General features: G+C 42.9%; 1 protein-coding gene across 1 annotated transcript in view; it reads left to right on the top strand.

The window, feature by feature from the left end:
- LOC149454878 (uncharacterized) overlaps positions 1-17,345 on the top strand; it is a 36,920-nt gene extending 19,575 nt beyond the window's left edge. The window contains exons 3-6 of the mRNA XM_089686956.1: positions 4,646-4,933; positions 12,648-12,743; positions 13,973-14,010; positions 14,526-17,345. Coding sequence (XP_089543082.1) covers positions 4,646-4,933; positions 12,648-12,743; positions 13,973-14,010; positions 14,526-14,900 — 797 coding nt within the window. The 3' untranslated portion in view covers positions 14,901-17,345. The remainder of the gene's footprint in view (positions 1-4,645; positions 4,934-12,647; positions 12,744-13,972; positions 14,011-14,525) is intronic.
- The last annotated feature ends 528 nt before the right edge of the window (positions 17,346-17,873 follow it).

Genomic DNA, 17,873 nt, shown 5'->3' with positions numbered 1-17,873 from the left:
ATCTTCTACCTCAAAACTATAGACCTATCTCAGTGAGGAACAATGATCTTAAGATATTTAGCCGTATTTTGGCAGATAAATTGGCCCCTATAATCTCCTCTTTGCTCTCACCTGACCAATCGGGATTTGTCCTGGATAGACCTATCACAGACAATATACGCCTCACATTAATGTTATTCAGGATGCTAACCTGCACTCTAAAGAAGTGTTGTTGTTGAGCCTGGACATCAATAAGGCCTTTGATAGTGTCCTCTGGCCATATTTATTTTCACTGTTGCAGAGGATGGGCTTCAGTGACAAATTTCTGTTGGGTGTACATGCTCTGTATGCCTCCCCCCAAACAAGAATTAGACTCCCAGGCTGCAATTCTGACTTTTTTACACTGGGCAGAGGTACCCAACAGGGTTGCCCGCTTTCACCCTTACTATTTGCACTAGTTTTGGAACCCTTGGCAAGTGCTGTAAGAACACACCCAGACATTTCAGTATACCCACTTTTGGTCTCACAATTTAAATTATGTATGTATGCAGATGATGTTATGCTTTTCCTTACTAACCCATTAGTATCATTGCCTAATTTATGCACATTATTGAATGATTTTGTATCCATATCGGGTCTTACTGTAAATTTCACTAAATCAATTGTCATACCTATTAATGTCATTGAATCCCTGAGTGCATCCCTCCATACCTCTTTCCCATTTTGCTGGGCCACAGCCCAGATTTCATACCTGGGTATCCATTTTACACCTAGATACTCGAGATTATTTGCAGCTAATTTCCCACCATGCCATGCCTATCTACTTTGTTAAAGATCTGGCATGGATATCCTATCTCATTTTTAGGCAGAGTCACAACAGTGAATATTAATGTTATCCGAAATTACTTTATTTATTCCGAGCACTCCCAATCTCGGTCTCGAAAGCATTCCTTGATCGTTTTCAACGGATGATTAGCAGTTTTATTTGGCGTAATAAACGTCCTCATTTACTTCATCCGTCCTTTATCAGTCGTTTTTCGAACGTTTCAGCCGTGACTCTCCTAGAGGTAGGGGTCTTAGCTCAGATTTGTATCACCTTTTTTTGGCAACTATCTTTCCCTCGCCCCCTTTATATAGACAAAAATGGGAAGCTGATTCTGATCTCTGTAGAGGACTGGGAGTCCATGGTGGATAACATACGTAAGAGCTCTAGATCTCTCTCTGTCTTAAAAAGCCCTCCCTGGACCCCAATGACCCGAACAACCTCAGACCCATCTCCCTGCTCCCATTTACATCTAAACTCCTCGAGCGCCTAGTCTACACCCGCCTATGCTCTCACCTCAACGACAACAACCTCCTCGATCCCCTACAGTCCGGCTTCCGTCCCCTACACTCCACCGAAACTGCCTTACTCAAACTCTCCAACGACCTGCTAACCGCCAAAGCTAATGGCCACTATTCAGTGCTCCTACTCCTTGACCTCTCTGCGGCCTTCGACACAGTCGACCACCCCCTCCTCCTCAAAAAACTACACTCCCTCGGCCTCAGAGATTCTGCTCTCTCCTGGCTCTCATCCTACCTGTCACAACGCTCTTTCAGCGTTACCTATAATGCCACCACCTCCCTCTCACTCCCCCTCTCTGTTGGGGTCCCTCAAGGCTCTGTCCTCGGGCCCCTTCTCTTCTCCATCTACACCTCCTCCCTTGGCCAACTCATACACTCTCACGGCTTCAACTACCACCTCTATGCCGACGACACACAAATCTATCTCTCAACCCCCCACCTCACCCCCTCGGTCTCCACCCGAATCACACACCTGTTGAGCGAAATATCAGACTGGATGTCGCTCCACTTCCTTAAACTGAACCTCTCCAAAACCGAGTTTCTTGTCTTCCCTCCAGCCCGGACGCCACCCCCCATTGACTTCTCCATCATGTCCAACAACGCCACCATCAAACCCGCCCCGCAGGCCAGAGTACTTGGTGTCATTTTGGACTCCAACCTATCCTTCCAGCCCCAAGTCCACTCTTTAACTAACTCGTGCAGACTCCACCTCCGCAACATCGCCAAAATCCGCACGTTCCTAACTCCAGAAACCACTAAACAGCTCATCCACTCCCTCATCATATCACGACTCGACTACTGCAACTCCCTCCTCACTGGCCTGCCTCGCCGTTGGCTATCCCCGCTTCAGTCCATCCTGAATACGGCTGCCAGACTCATTCACCTTTCCAACCGCTCCGTTTCCGCCACCCCCCTCTGCCAATCCCTCCACTGGCTTCCGATTGCGCAACGGATCAAATTCAAAATCCTAACACTGACGTACAAAGCTGTCCACCATACTGCCCCGAACTACATCTCTGACCTAATATCCAAGTACCGCCCAACACGCACACTCCGCTCCTCACAAGACCTCCTTCTCTCTAGTTCCCTGGTCTCCTCCTCCCATGCCCGCCTCCAGGACTTCTCCAGGGTGTCACCCATCCTCTGGAACTCCCTGCCCCAACCCATCAGATTATCACCTACTCTCCTCTCCTTTAGGCGCACCCTGAAAACCCATCTCTTCAGGGAAGCCTACCCCGCCCCCTGCTAACTTGCCGACCTCCTCCACTCTTCCTACCACTCCATCCCCCACAGCTATCTCCTCCTGTGCCACCATCCCCTCCCTCCTAGATTGTAAGCTTGAAAGAGCAGGGCCCTCGATCCCCTCATGTTTTGCATTGTATTGGTATTGTTCTGTCACATGTTCTGTCCCCCTTTATAATGTACAGCGCTGAGCGAACTATTGGCGCTTTATAAATACTGTATAATAATAATAATAATAATGAGACGGCCCTTAAAGTATTAACCCGCTGGTATTATAACCCCTCTAGACTACACATAATGTTCCCATAGAAGTCCCACCTTTGCTTCCAGGGTTGTGGCCTTGCTGGCAACCTTGTACATATATTTTGGGCCTGTCCAGATCTCTGTAGTGTCCTCTGCGGTAGCTGATGCCCCAGTGTATTTGTCTATGCAGACTTGCCTACTGGAAGCCCAGATATCGGGAATGCAGACTGGGACTATGAGGCTGATTCACACCATGTGTGTCTCGGCACTATTGGCCATTGCCCTTTATTGGAGATCGCCCACTGTACCGTTGACCTCAGTTTTACGAAGAATCGATACAGTGATGCTCATGGAATGTATTCACTATATTATTGGATAGGATGCACTTATTTGACAAAAAATTGGATGTTTGGAAAACTCATAGACATTTACTGTCTGACCAATGAACATTCAAAATTGGTGTCTTTCTGTTGGTGGCCTTAATGCTCTGCCTACCTTCCTGCCTACCTTACTCATGTACTTAACTTCTATGTTCTACATAACTGTACCTTATTGGAATGAAAATTACAGATGTGCCTTTTTTTTTCTATTGTATGTTATATATTTTTTTATTTTTTTTTAAATTATAATTTTTGGTTATAAACTAATTTGGGCTATTTTTTTTTAATAAATAGATAGCTGAAAACATTTTGGCCAAGATTTATGAAGAAATATTATATATTTGCAAAATTTTATAAGAAAAACTCTTTTTTTTTTAAATGTTTGGACTTTTTAATTTATATAGCAAAAAAAAAATAAAAATCCCACAGGTGAATAAATACCAAAATAAAGTTGCATCTGTTTAAAAAAAATGCAAGTGTTGCATGACCGCGCAATTGTCATTCAAAGTGTGATAGCACTGAAAGCTGAAAATTGGCCTGGACAGGAAGGGGGTGAAAGTGTCCAGACTTGAAGTGGTTAAGCCAATTTTGCCAACCATGAGAGTGGGAGGCAACACCTGCTGGTGAGTGTACACCTGAGAAGGGGAACACTTTCTTTAAATTTTTTAACGAGGTGGTCATCTTTTAAGAAGTTTGAAAAACCATTTGGTGGATGAATTAATATTATTTGGATTTTTGGGGGAATATACACTTTATTTTATTTTATTCATTGATTTTAAATTGTTATAATTTTTTATATTTTTTCATTTTAATAATTGTTTATATTTTTTCATTTTAATAATTTTTTATATTCTTTTCACGTATAAGATTTATGCGCTACTTGATCACTTGTTGAGTGTTTTTTCATGTGTTTTATTCACTAAAAAAAAAATCATAAATATTAATATAAAAAAATTTAAATTAAAATGTAAAAAAAAAATGTGAAAAATTATAATTTTGGTTATTAACTAATTTGGGTTTTTTTTTTTTTTTACTAAAAAGATAACTGAATAAATAATGGCCAAGATTTACGAAGAAACATTATTTATTTGCAAAATTTTTGGACTTTTTCATTTATATAGCAAAAAAAAAAAAAAATCCCAGTGGTGGATAAATACCAAAAAAAAAAATTTTTATCTGTCTCAAAAAATGCCCAAGAAAGTCATATGGGTACAGTGTTGCATGACCGTGCAATTGTCATTCAAAGTGTGATAGCACTGAAAGCTGAAAATTGGCCTGGACAGGAAGGGGGTAAAAGTGTCCAGATTTGAAGTGTTTAAGAGAACATAATAAAAAAAACAAATTACATTTTTTTTTATTTTTAGTTTTAGAACTGCTTTTGATCATGGTATTGGTTACTTTCTATTATGCTTCAGTTTCCTATATATAACCTGACACACTGTTCATCTACATTTTAGCTTATCCTCCATCTCCCTCGTTCTCTGTGAGCCCATCAAGGAATCCATACAGGACAGGTGATAAGATCACTATGACATGTTCTGCGCCAGATAAGTATAGAGTACAGAATATACGATATTTCAAGAATGGAAATGAAATACACAGAGAAGAACTCTACACAGAAACACTTACAGTCGTGCTTAAAACCAAGAAAGATGAGGGCAATTATTCCTGTGGATATGTGGAAATGATAAATGAAACATCAGTTCTATCATATGGAAGTGAGTGGATTGATATCAGGATATCAGGTAATTTTATATTACTGTATATTGCTATGTAAATCTAATTCTTATCAGTAATCTTCACAATCATTATTGTAGCAAGGCGATCCAAAAACATATCTGTCTTGAGGTTTTGATATATGGATTTCCTCTATTGCAGTACATTTCATACCAGTGTCAGAAAGTTCCAGAATAAAAAGAGGTCACTAGAAGCAAAGAAGGTACTTCTGGGTTTGGAGGAGCATGTGACTGTGACAGAGGATTTGCTCCTCAGCAGTGTTGCCAACCATCAGTACTTTTACTGGCAGCCAGTAAAAAATGGGCACTTTTCTCCTCCCAGTAAATGCCAGTGGCATTAAGGTTGCCAGTAAAAATATGGCTGTGACACTCGGCACAGAACTGCGCATGGGAGACCATCTGAGTGCCTGCTACAGTGTAATTGGGCGGCACTGGCGGGGAAAGGGTCTGGCCGAGGCAATGCCTGAGTGTGTTATGTGATGTCATGGTGCAAGGGAGCCAGGCGGAGCAGCCAGAGCCTCGTATGCAGGTCTGCAGGACGGAAGGAAGGCAAGCCAGGAGCGGTACTGTCAGTGCTGTTTGGACTGGAGTGGACTGAATGACCACCTGGTGTGGAGAGAGACTGTCACTGTGACTCAGGAGGGAATGTGTCATGTCAGTGAGGTGTCATCATCATCTGTGCTGCTGCACACTACTGTCAGTGTCACTGTGAGAGTCAGTTTCATGTGTGTGCCTACCCATTCTAATTCCTGCCCTCCTGAATCCTGTCCCTGAGCTACTTACTTACTATATCGAAAAAAATAACATAAAAAATATAATTTTTTGCCTTAACATCTATCTTTAAATCACATTGCTAATTACATATGGTACTTGTTTGTACTGAGATTTGAACTTAAAACTGTAATTTTTTAACTTTTGGAAATGCCAGTAAAACCTTGGCTGTGCCTGTAGCAATATGTTATATGCTGTGTATGGCCTCTAGGGGTCTCACTACTTAGATACTGATACAACTGTATTATTGCCTCTCTTTGGTTGTAGTTCTTGGGATATACACATGTTTAATGGCAGCTATGAGCACCTAATAAAATGTCTGCTTCGAACTACAGTGTGTGAGCATCTGAGCAGGATCGACTAACAGAACAGTGCCAGTAATATTTGGGTGTCGCGTCAGTGATTTTCAATCTGGTAGGTTGGAAACACTGCTCCTCAGTTGTATTTATGCTCCCAGTCAGGTGACTGAGGACTTGTACAGGGCTGTCTCTCTTTACACCTAGTGGCAAAAAGAAGTGTCAGGCAAGTGAAGAAAAGGTAAGTACTGTATGTGCAGCACAGATTCACTAGAGGGGCACTAGATATACAAGAATGAACCAGGACTGAACTGGCCATAGGGCACACCGACTACATGTCTGGTGGGCTGGGGCCACCGGATGGCACATAGAGGAACTGGACTGTGCATTTCTTGGTTCCTCTCTTCCAGGCTGCCCCTCCTATATATCTCCTGCATGCTGTGGGCTCCTGTGTGCTCCCCCTACATCTCCCTGCAGCTGCTGTGGGGGATCTCCCCCATATTCTGTCCCCAGTGCTGACACTTTCCCACCCACCACAGATGGGAGAGGAGAATGAAAGCTGCCCATACTCCCCGCTACACTTGTGTCTTTCTCTCTCCCCCCCCTCTCTCTCTCCCTCTTTCTCTCTCCCCCCCCCCTCTCTCTCTCTCCCTCTTTCTCTCTCTCTCCCCCCCCCCTCTCTCCTCTCTCTCTCTTTCTGTATTTCCCTTTCTCTCTCTTTCTTTCTTTTTCTTTCTTCCTTTCTTTATTTCTCTCTCTCTCTCTCTCTCTCTCTCTCTCTCTCTCTCTCTATCTGCCTCCCTCTCCCCCATCTCTCTCTCTCTATCTCTCTCACCCCCCCCCTCCCCCCTCTCTCTCCATCTCTCTCTCTTTCTTTCCCTCTCTTCCCCCCCCTCTCTCTCTCTCTCTGCCCCCTCCCTCTCTCTCTTTCTTTCTCTTTATCCCCCCTCTCTTTCTTTTTTCTCTCCCCACTTTCTCCCTCGCTCTCTTCCCCCTCTCTCTCTCTTTCTTTATTTTTCTCTCTCTCTTTCCTTATTTTTATTGTCCTCTCTCTTTCCTTCTCTCCCCCCCTCTCTCTCTCTCCCCCCCCCCCTCTCTCTCTCTTTCTCTCCCTCTTTCTTTCTTTCTTGTTTCTCTCCTTCCTTCTTTCCCTCCTTTTCCCTCCTTCCTTCCTTCTTTCCCTCTTTCCTTCTTTCCCTCCTTCTTTCCCTCTTTCCTTCTTTCCCTGAGAGGCACACCAACAATAATCAGATGAGGGTTGCTAGTATTGTCATTCAATCATATTGATTGTATTCCTGTACTCTTTGCTGAACTCAGATGAACCAATTTACCAAAAATGGAACATAAATAGATTATATAAGCTGGTGAGGGCTGCCATATCTAAAATAACATACAATGAGCACAAAGACTCGTGCACCACAACGAGTTAAAATCTCCTTAGTGCGTACCATTCATCACAGTTTGGTGGAAATATATTGCCGCGCTAAAAAAGATTTCACTGTGACATGAATATAATCATATGTATAAAGTCCTCCAGTAGAACAAAAAGCAAAATTAAATATACATAAACATGAAAAACATAAAAAAGTGTTGATGACAAAAGACATCATCATTTGTGATGAAATGCGTAAGTCGGAGCTTGTGCTCGTGATGTAATCACGCTGTTTGGTTTGCTGTTGGAAGTTTGATCGGCTCCTGGGACTGGCATATATTTTTATAAGTGTTATTGTATAGATTGACATGTGAGTGGATTTAATTGATTTGAAATAAAATTATGATCATTTATGATATGAATGATATCTAATATTATCGGAGGTGGTATTATATTAACTTGGAGGAGAACTGTGGAGGAGATGTAAAACTGAATCATTATTGCTGATGATGTTTATGGAGATATGAAGGAATGGCGGAATCCAGTCTAGATGATTTAGCCCGGGTTCACATTGATGTGGTGTGAAATTTGCACCGGGTTGTGTGCAATTTCCGCACCGCATTATGATCACACCCCGTTCATGTTAACAAAACCCCAAAATTGGTTCGCAAAACGCTGCGAGATGTGCAAAATTGGATTTCATGGGTGTGAATAACCATGCGATCCAATTCTGGCACAGACAAAAAAAAGGGTCCTGCACTATTTTGGGCCATACAAAATGTATGGCTCAAATTGCACAGCACAGAAATCGCATGTGATTTGCACAGGAATGTGGTGCGGTTCCTGTGCGAATCACATGTGATGTGCCACAGCACATCAGTGTGAACCTGGGCTTAACTACATGCCTTTTCGACTCTTTTTTTTGCCTGAAAAGAGTTCATATGCTCTGGTAAGAGTCCATTATATTTATAGTGATGGTGCACTTTGGTTTTTAGAAGACGTGTGGACACACAGAGATCTTTGTATCAAATTGCACAGCTACACTGGGCCTTTTTTTATTTATGTTTTTCACTTTTATGTATATTTAATTTTGCTTTTTGTTCTAGTGGAGGACTTTACACATATGATTGTATTCATGTTACTTTATTGAAAATGTATTTTTAGCATGGCAACAGGGGCGGACTGACCATTTGGAAACTCGGGCACTGCCCGAGGGCCCGGGGTCAGTAGGGGGCCCCATGAGATGCCCCTGGTACCTTTTTAATAGGCTTTTTTGAGTTTGGGCAAGGACACCGGGGCTCCATGATCCCCTATTGCCCGGGGGCCCCATGAGTTGTCAGTCACCCAAAGTGAGCAGCATCTCCGAGGATGGGCTGTCAGGGTACATAAAGAGTGCAGGGTTGAAGGGGGCACTACGTACAAACTGCAGGGTTTATTTGTGCACTTTGTACATAGTGCAGGGTTGAGGGGTGTGCTGTGTACAGAGTTCAGGGTTGCGCTGTGTTTGGAGTTAAGGGTTGCACTGTGTATGCAGTGCAGGATTGAGGAGTGTGCTATGTATGCAGTGCAGGGTTGAGGGGTGCGCTATGTACGAAGTGCAGGATTGAGGGGTGAGCTGTGTACGGAGTTCAGGGTTACACTGTGTATGGAATGCAAGATTGAGGGATGTGCAGTGTACGGAGTGCAGGATTGAGGAGTGCCCTGTGTATGGAGTACAGGGTTGAGGGGTGCGCTATATATGGAGTGCAGGGTTGAGGGGTGCGCTGTGTACGGAGTTCAGGGTTACACTGTGCATGGAGTGCAGGATTGAGGGGTGCGCAGTGTACGGAGTGCAGGATTGAGGGGTGCGCTGTGTACAGAGTGCAGGGTTGTGGGGTGTGCTGTGTACATCCAAGTCCCCCCCCCCCTCCACAAGTACAAAGCTCTCTTCCTAACAGATTTAATTTCAGAGCTCACCCATCGAAAACACACACACAAACAGAGACACACACACAGAGACACACACACTCAGAAACACACATACACATATAAACGCTATGTACGAAGTGAAGGATTGAGGGGTGCGCTGTGTATGAAGTGCAGGATTGAGGGGTGAGCTGTGCACGGAGTGCAGGGTTGAGGGATCCACTGTGTACGGAGTTCGGGTTACACTGTGTATGGAGTGCAGGGTTGAGGGGTGCGCTGTGTACGGAGTGCAGGATTGAGGGGTGCGCAGTGTACGGAGTGCAGGGTTGAGGGGTGTGCTGTGTACATCCAAGTTCTCCCCCCCCCCCCCACACAAGTACAAAGCTCTCTTCCTAACAGATTTAATTTCAGAGCTCACCCATTGAAAACATACACACAAACAGACACACACACACAAAGACACACACACACTCAGAAACACACATACACATATAAATGCTATGTACGAAGTGCAGGATTGAGGGGTGCGCTGTGTATGGAGTGCAGGGTTGAGGGAACCACTGTGTATGGAGTTCGGCTTACACTGTGTATGGAGTGCAGGGGTCAGGGGTGCGCTGTGTACGGAGTGCAGGATTGAGGGGGTGCGCTGTGTACAGAGTGCAGGATTGAGGGGTGTGCTGTGTACATCCAAGTTCTCCCCCCCCCCCCCCCCACAAGTACAAAGCTCTCTTCCTAACAGATTTCATTTCAGAACTCACCCACCGAAAACACACACACACACAGAGACACACACACACTCAGAAACACACATACACATATAAATATGCACACCGTCACACACATTCACACACCGACACACACATTCGCACACACACATACACACTCAGAGAAACACACACTCAGACACACACACATACACACACACAAACACATACACACACACACTCAGATACACACACTTAGACACACACACACTCAGACACACACACTCAGAAACACACACAGATACATAACATGTACACACGCTCAGACACATACACACTCAGAGACACACACACACAGACAGTCAGAAGACATATACACACACACAGACAGACATACACACACACACACAATTTTCAGAGTGGGGCTGCAGAGGAATACTTACAGTGTGCCTGTGCAGGCTGCCAGTTAGGAGGAGCTTCTGCCTTTGTGGAGTCCCCACCCCCTCCCTCCTCTGCTCTCCTATGGAGATCGATGTGTAGAGCGGGAGAGCTCCTTACAACCTGTCACTTGTAACAGTGCAGCAGGTGGCGGAAGCAGGGGCAGACTGACCATTCGGGCATTGACCGAGATCCCGGGGTCAGTAGGGGGCCCGGTGAGAGGCTCACTGGGCACAATTCACTAAGCGGTATTTTACTGCATCCGAGTATGATAGGATAACGCATAGCAATTTTTTTAAAAAAGTTTGAATTCACCAAAAAACGCTACTAAAATACTGCATGAATTATTTTATCAAGTCATGCGGTATTTTAGTAATGAAAACCATGTGTTAATGTTTTGGTTGTCAGCGGGGTTCCTGGCTGACAGCTGAATGAGAAAAAAAGAATTGCCGGCAATTAAAAAAAATAATTTAAAAAATGGCATGGGGTTCCCCCCCGCCCTTCCATCCATACCAAGCCCTTTGGGTCTGGTATGAATTTTGAGAGGAACCCCCATGCCAACATTTAAAAAAAATGGCGTGGGGTCCCACCCAAAATCCATACTAGACCCTTATCCGAGCATATAGACTGGCAGGTCAGGAAAGGGGGGACGAGCGAGCGCTGCCCCCCTCCTGAAACATACCCTCAACATGGGGAGGTGCTTTGGGGGGATAAGGGTCTGGTATGGATCTTGGGGGGACTCAAAACCATTTTTTTTTATATTGGCGTGAGGGTTCCCCTCAAAACCCATACCAGACCCGAAGGGCCTGGTATGGATGGAGGGGGGGGGACCCCATGACATTGTTTTATTATTTTTTAAATAATTTTTAATGCCCCTTCTATGCAGCTGAGCTGCAATATGTAGGTGGGGTGTTGTGTGGGTATGGCTTTGGCTTGAGTGTAGGTGGAGACACAGGGGCCCCCATTATCTCTTATTGCCCGAGGGCCCCATGAGTTGTCAATCCGCCCCTGGGAGGAAGACTGAAAAAAAAAACCTCAGGTGGGCAGCGTGGGCTCAGGGGGCAGCTGCTTTGGGCCCCACAACAATGACTGGGCCCTGGGCAGCTGCCCCTTTTGCCCCACATTAAAGATGGCCCTGGTACTAACAGATGAGGAAATGCAACATACAATTCTTGGCTACCACAATGCTTACCTTATTTCCCTGAGCAGCCAGCACTCTTCTACATTCTCCTATGCTCCTTGGACGTGGGCGTGCCCTCAGCCTTAACACATACAATGCAGGATCACTGGTTTTGCATTGTACGTGATGACGTCAGAGAGATAGTGCGAGAAAAATCATGGCCACAGTGGTAGAACAGTCCACTGTGAATTGATTATTAACATAACACAATGAAAAAACAGATTATGTTTCTATTCAATCTTAACTTTAGAACTGTTTTGATCATGATATTTGATCCTTATCCTTATTGTCACCCTACAAGCAGAACAAGCAGCACAGCGACCTATAGATACAGTATATATATTAGCAAATTGAAAATATCCATCAATATAAGAAGCTTATACCCCTCTCCAAAAAAATACCTCTCGGGAGCTTTGCACTTCATCCAGATATCAATGTTGTTGTATTTCCTCATCTGTTATTACATTATGATTTTTATGTATCAAAACTTACTTATTTTATGCAACTTGTAGATCTCTTATTATCTGTGTTGGTTGTAGATCTCCTTGTACCTTGATGAAGCAGCACTGTATGCTGCAAAATACGTAGATTCGACCCCCCCTTCTAGTCATTGTGGATTCAACATCTGAGGATTTTTGTCTCACGTATTTAATCTTGACTGTACTGGCTTTTGTAATATTGGTTAACCAGTGACACTGGGGTGAGGCAGTAAAGATTATTGTTAAACTCTGCAATATTTTGCTATGGGTCTTGTAATTTTGTGTTTTTTTTATTTGTGCATTCACTATTTTATAATGATTCAAATAAACTATGGTGAATAATTAGTTCTAAAGAGATTTTACCTTTTTGGGGTGCCTTAAAAGTCCAGGCTTTCTTTGAGGTGGTTCAAAATTTATCAAATATACTTGCTAAATAAATAATCTCAATGCTTGCAACAGATACCATAGACCATTTAAATGTATTTAACAGCACATGCCCTGAATGTTGATGTTATAAACATGTAAGCATAAAAAAATTATGTTTTATTTAGTATACGATTTTATATATTTTTGTTTAGATCCTGCATTATCCTGGATGTATTATATATTAGGATGCAGCATCATCCTTATAACTTCTATGATAGCATTTCTATTGTTCAAAAAAAAAAGGAAAAGTAAGTATGATTTTAGATTAGTTACACCTCTCAACCAGGCACTCTTAAATGATATCTAAACCCAAGAACAAAAATGTTATAAATTGCAGCTTACTAGTCTTTTAATGTGGTGGTTGCATTAGTTTTTATTTTTCAGATTAAGTGCCGGTTCACATATATGCGGATTGTATGCAGTTTGAACCGCATCCAACCCTCATGACATGTGAAATAACATTGCTTCCTATGGCGCCTGTCCACATATGTCCGGTGCACTGGCAGTGCGGATTCAGTGTGGATTGAAAAAGAGTCATGTTTGATTTCTGAGCAGTGCAGTCCGGTTCAGGAGCGGATTACAGGCTATTGACTTCTATGGGAACCGTTTCTAAACCACACGTGTGAACAGATAAAATCCTGACCTGAACCTGATCTAAACCTGTTCTGAACCACTCAACAATTACTGTATCAATTAGCTGTGAAACCTGAGCTTCAATCCGCACCGCACATGTGTGAATCGGCTCTAAGAACACTTACAGTAAGTACAGAGAATACCTCTTTATTTTGCCATAAATCCAGTGTTGTTGTAATTTCCTTAAAGGATAAGTTCATCTTTGGCAAGTTTGTATGGTGGAACATGTAACATGTTTCTGCTCCTGAAGCTGTTCCCTGATTCCCCCCCCTTTCCCTGTGACAACGGGCTGGGGGATCTTCTCCCCTCACCCACTGTCATTATTTGAAAAGAGTGTGGCCATTCAGGGCTCTGCCCACATGGCCATGTTATTCATTCACAGAGTTCTGTGAATAAATGAACTACAAGTACCAGCAGCCTTTTCAGTTGACGGCTTGTAGTTCTCAATTAACTCTCAGGGTGCTGTTGAAAGTTCTAAGTAGTTCTTTCTGTCATTGTGTAACTGCCTGCCCATATGAGGTATGAACAGACAACTTACACTGACAGTCTGCAGGAGCCCTGCATTGCACCTACGATCTGCTGATCACAGGTGAAATGCTATCCAGGCTCCTACAAAACAAAGTAAATGCACATTTTTTTTACCTGCAAAAAAATGTACATTTGTTATTTTTATTATCCTTTAAATGATAAATAAAATAATGTTATCTTCCTTCTGTAAACCATTAATCCCAGTCCAGACTATGTGACAATAAAAGCTCACTTGATAAATACGATGTAATATAAATGTGTCTAATGCAATAAAATAATTTATGGAACAGAATACTTTATTCAATGTTTTCTTTAGGAAACAACTTAAAGGAAATGCCAGAATCCCATGGACCTGTAAGTCAGCAGTCCAGCTATGCAGAGCTCTTTTTACTCTAAGGCTCCATGCACACTGGGCGTTTCAATAACACTGGTAACATTAGCTGTGTAAAGTCACGTTAAAATCATGAGTTTTTCTGCATTTTTTTGTGTTTTTGCATTAGCACTTAGCAGCGTTTTGCCGTATCTTTTCGCATTTGCATTTTTAGTGTTTTTTTACAAAAATTCTGGTTTGACGTATTTTGATGCATTTTTCAGCATTTTTACAGCTAAAAAACTCTAGAAGCCCACTAGTTCTGGGTTGTTTTTCCAGCCGAAAAACGCCTCTGCCAAAAAACGCTGATTACAGTCTATGTGTGCATGGACACATGGGATAACATACTGGGGAGTTTATTGGCTGTAGAAAAAAACGCCAAAAACAGTAGCAGTAAAAACGTCCAGTGTGCATGAGGACTAACACTGCTTCCAATAATATAACTATGACTAATCAGAATTGTAACTCTTTATCATGAGGATATTTTGTTTATTATTAGGGGATAAGACGCAAACCTGGAAGCCATATCTCTGAAGATACAACAGCTTTTCCTCCATCATGCATTTTTGTCAAAGAACATCACTTGTATTCAGAAATTGACTTTCCAAACCCTTTAAACCATCCACGTACATCAGAACAAGCTGACAGTGATTCCTCACCTTCAGTGGCACACAAAGACATTGAAGAACAGCACCTGTATTCTGAAATAATTGTTTGTCCCCGCCAAGAAGAGGAGCAGCATCCAGCACTTCAGCACTCTACCAATCACTTTAGTAAAGGATATAGCTCAATGTACTGCACTGCCAAGGCAAATGATTTGTTACCTGTCGTTTATCATACTATTCTCACACAAACAACTATGGAAGAAAATTAAAGTGACTTTATGAACTTCAGCTACTGCCTTATGAACGGAGCCCTTGGCATATGGCAAATTAGTATCATTTAATACAGCAATTCAATAAAAAAAAAATACCTCACTTTCCTGAAACCACATGGCACCCAATTCTCACCAGTCTCTAATAAGTGACACCTAAACCTCACCTGTCTTATACTCTACATCATCTGGGAAAACGTAAAGAGTAAGTTCACCTTTGGCAACATTTTACACCCCCCCATGCAATTCCAGATCGACTGGATAATACATACCAGTGCTCCACATTTTCAAATACTGTTCCTGCTTGCTATTACATATGCAGCCATGTGGGGGGGGGGCTCTCTGCAGAAAATGCTGGCCCCTGGATCTACCTCTGTCCTATTGTTTGCAGGGTGGGCTGGATGCTACACATGTACACCTCCTAGCTCATGTTCAGGTCCATTCAAACTGCACACACTCTCTTTCACTAGCTGCAGAAGCTGAGATCAGTAAACAGTAGAATGGAGGGAATCAAGAGCCAAATAGTTTCTTGGGAGAGGGTCCCCCATGACACCAAATATAATGGCAAGCAGGAGTGGCATGTGAAAATGAGGACCACTGGTATATGCTATTTAGGGGATCTGGAATTGCATAGGGGGCTTTTCCTAAAATGTTGCTAAAGGTGAACTTACACTTTAACTACTTGCTGCCTGCCATATAGTCAATATACAGCTGCTCCCAAGTTCTGGGAGGGCGTCTCTGGATGTCCTACCATGTACGCGCATCGGGAGTGCTCTGTGACTGCTGTGTGCCTTGGAAATAGCGGATCACATCGGGGTAAAGGGCCAATCACAGCATACCTTTACCATGTGATCAGCTGTGTCCAATCACGGCTGTCACAATGTAAACAAAAAAAATTCCTTTGCCGGTTACCGGCTCTCCTTTCCTCACACAGAGACAGCATGTGAAGAAAGGAGAGCCAATTTGTGCAGGAGCACAGAGTGTGTTTACATACTGTCATTTTTACAGTGTCACACACCAGTGCTGCCACGTCAGAGCCCTAATCTGCCACACCAGTGCAGCCACATCAGAGCCCTAATCTACCACACCACTGCTGCCACATCAGAGCCCTAATCTACCACACCAGTGCAGCCATATCAGAGCCCTGATCAGCCACACCAATGCAGACTCATCAGCAGTGTCCTGATCTGCCACGCCAGTGCAGCCATGTAATGCAGCCTCATCAGGGTCCTGATCAGCCACACTAGTGCAGCCACGCCAGTGCAGCCTCATTAGTGTCCTGATAAGCCACACCAGTGCAGCCTCATCACTGTCCTTATTAGCCATGCCAGTGCATTCGCATCAGTGTCCTGATCAGCTACACCAGTGCGCCCTCATCAGTGTCCTGACCAGCCATGCTAGTGCAGCCTCATCAGTGTCCTGATCAGCCACGCCAGTGCAGCCATATCAGTGTCCTAATGTGCCATGCCAGTGCAGCCACACCTATCCAACCTCATCAGTGTCCTGATCAGCCACACCAGTGCAGCCTCATCAGTGTCCTTATCTGCCATGCTAATGCAGCCATGGCAATGCAGGCTCATCATTATCCTGATCAGCCACACTAGTGCAGCCACACCAGTACAGCCTCATCAGTGTCCTGACCAGCCACACCAGTGCAGCCTCATCAGTTTCCTGAGCAGCCAGTGCAGTCTCATTAGTGTCCTGATCAAGCACACCAGTGTAGCTGATTCAGCCACATCTGTCCCACTGTCACCATCACAGCAGTATGGTGTCACCAGAGCCAGCCATGTCCACAAAAATTTTACACGAGAAGGCATTTCAAAACCTCAGCATGACAGATATAGGCAGCTCGCTTTCTGATAGAGATTCAGAGTACAAACCCATAGCATACCATACTCAGGAGAAGTAGCAGAATGTATTTTAGGGTGTAATTCTGACTATGTCCAAGCTGTGTGTCAGAAATATATTTTAAATTGACAACTTTGTGTAAAAAAAAGCAAGTTTTCATTTTCTTTGCGCGTTTCCAAAAACCTGTGGCAAAAATGATATGTTCAAAGGACCCAATATGTCTCATGGAAAATATTCTTTGGGGTGTTTGCTTTCCAAAGTGTGGTCATATTGTGGGTGTTTCCAATGTCGTGGTGCTCCAGTGCCTTAAAAAATGTGATAGGTAGTCAGGGAATGAGATGCATAATTTATGCTTCTTGAAAACCCCTAGACTCTTTGGATTTTGGACCCCTCTATGCATCTAGGCTTTGAAAAATTCTCATACATGTGGTGTCCCTTTGTTCGGGAGGGATAGCAGAGTGTGTTTTGGGGTGTAATTGTCAATACATTAGGATTGATCAATGTTCAAATATACTGTATGTACTGTAGCTTGTAGGCTCTATAACTTTCACACAGATTAAATAAATGCACCCATTTGGGTTATTTTTAACAAAGAAATGTAGCAGATACATTTTGGCCTAAATTTATGAAAAAAGATTACTTATTTGCAAAATTTTATAACAGAAACTACAAATTGTTTTTTTTTTCAAAATGTTTGCAATTTTTTAATCTATATAGCAAAAGAAATCTCTATCTGTCTCAAAAAATGATAAAACTTTCATTTGGGTACAGTGTTGCATGCCTGAGTAATTGTAATTCAAAGTGTGACAGTGCTGACTTCTGAAAATTGCCCTGGGCAATAGGGAGGTGAAAGTGTCCTGTATTGAAGTAGATAAAGACGTGACCCTACATGTTAATATGATTACACAATACTTTTTTAGCAAAGATAAGTAATAAAACAACATGCACTGAATTAAAAACAAACAAAGAAACAAAAAAAGATGGTAAAAGGAAAAGCTTTTAAGGCCTTTCTATCCTGAAATGAAGAATTTTTTTAGTCTGTTCAGTCTTTTCAATGTTATTTTTTTACATAAATGTGTAAATGAGATCACCTAAAATTGATATAAATATTTACAGTATATCAAT

The sequence above is a fragment of the Staurois parvus genome, unplaced genomic scaffold (genome assembly GCF_062004578.1).
Source record: "Staurois parvus isolate SC_StPar_1 unplaced genomic scaffold, SC_StPar_1.0 ptg000415l, whole genome shotgun sequence".
Classification (NCBI taxonomy): Eukaryota; Metazoa; Chordata; class Amphibia; order Anura; family Ranidae; genus Staurois; species Staurois parvus.
Note: the sequence above shows the minus strand (reverse complement) of the source record. Positions and strands in the feature narration are given on the sequence as shown.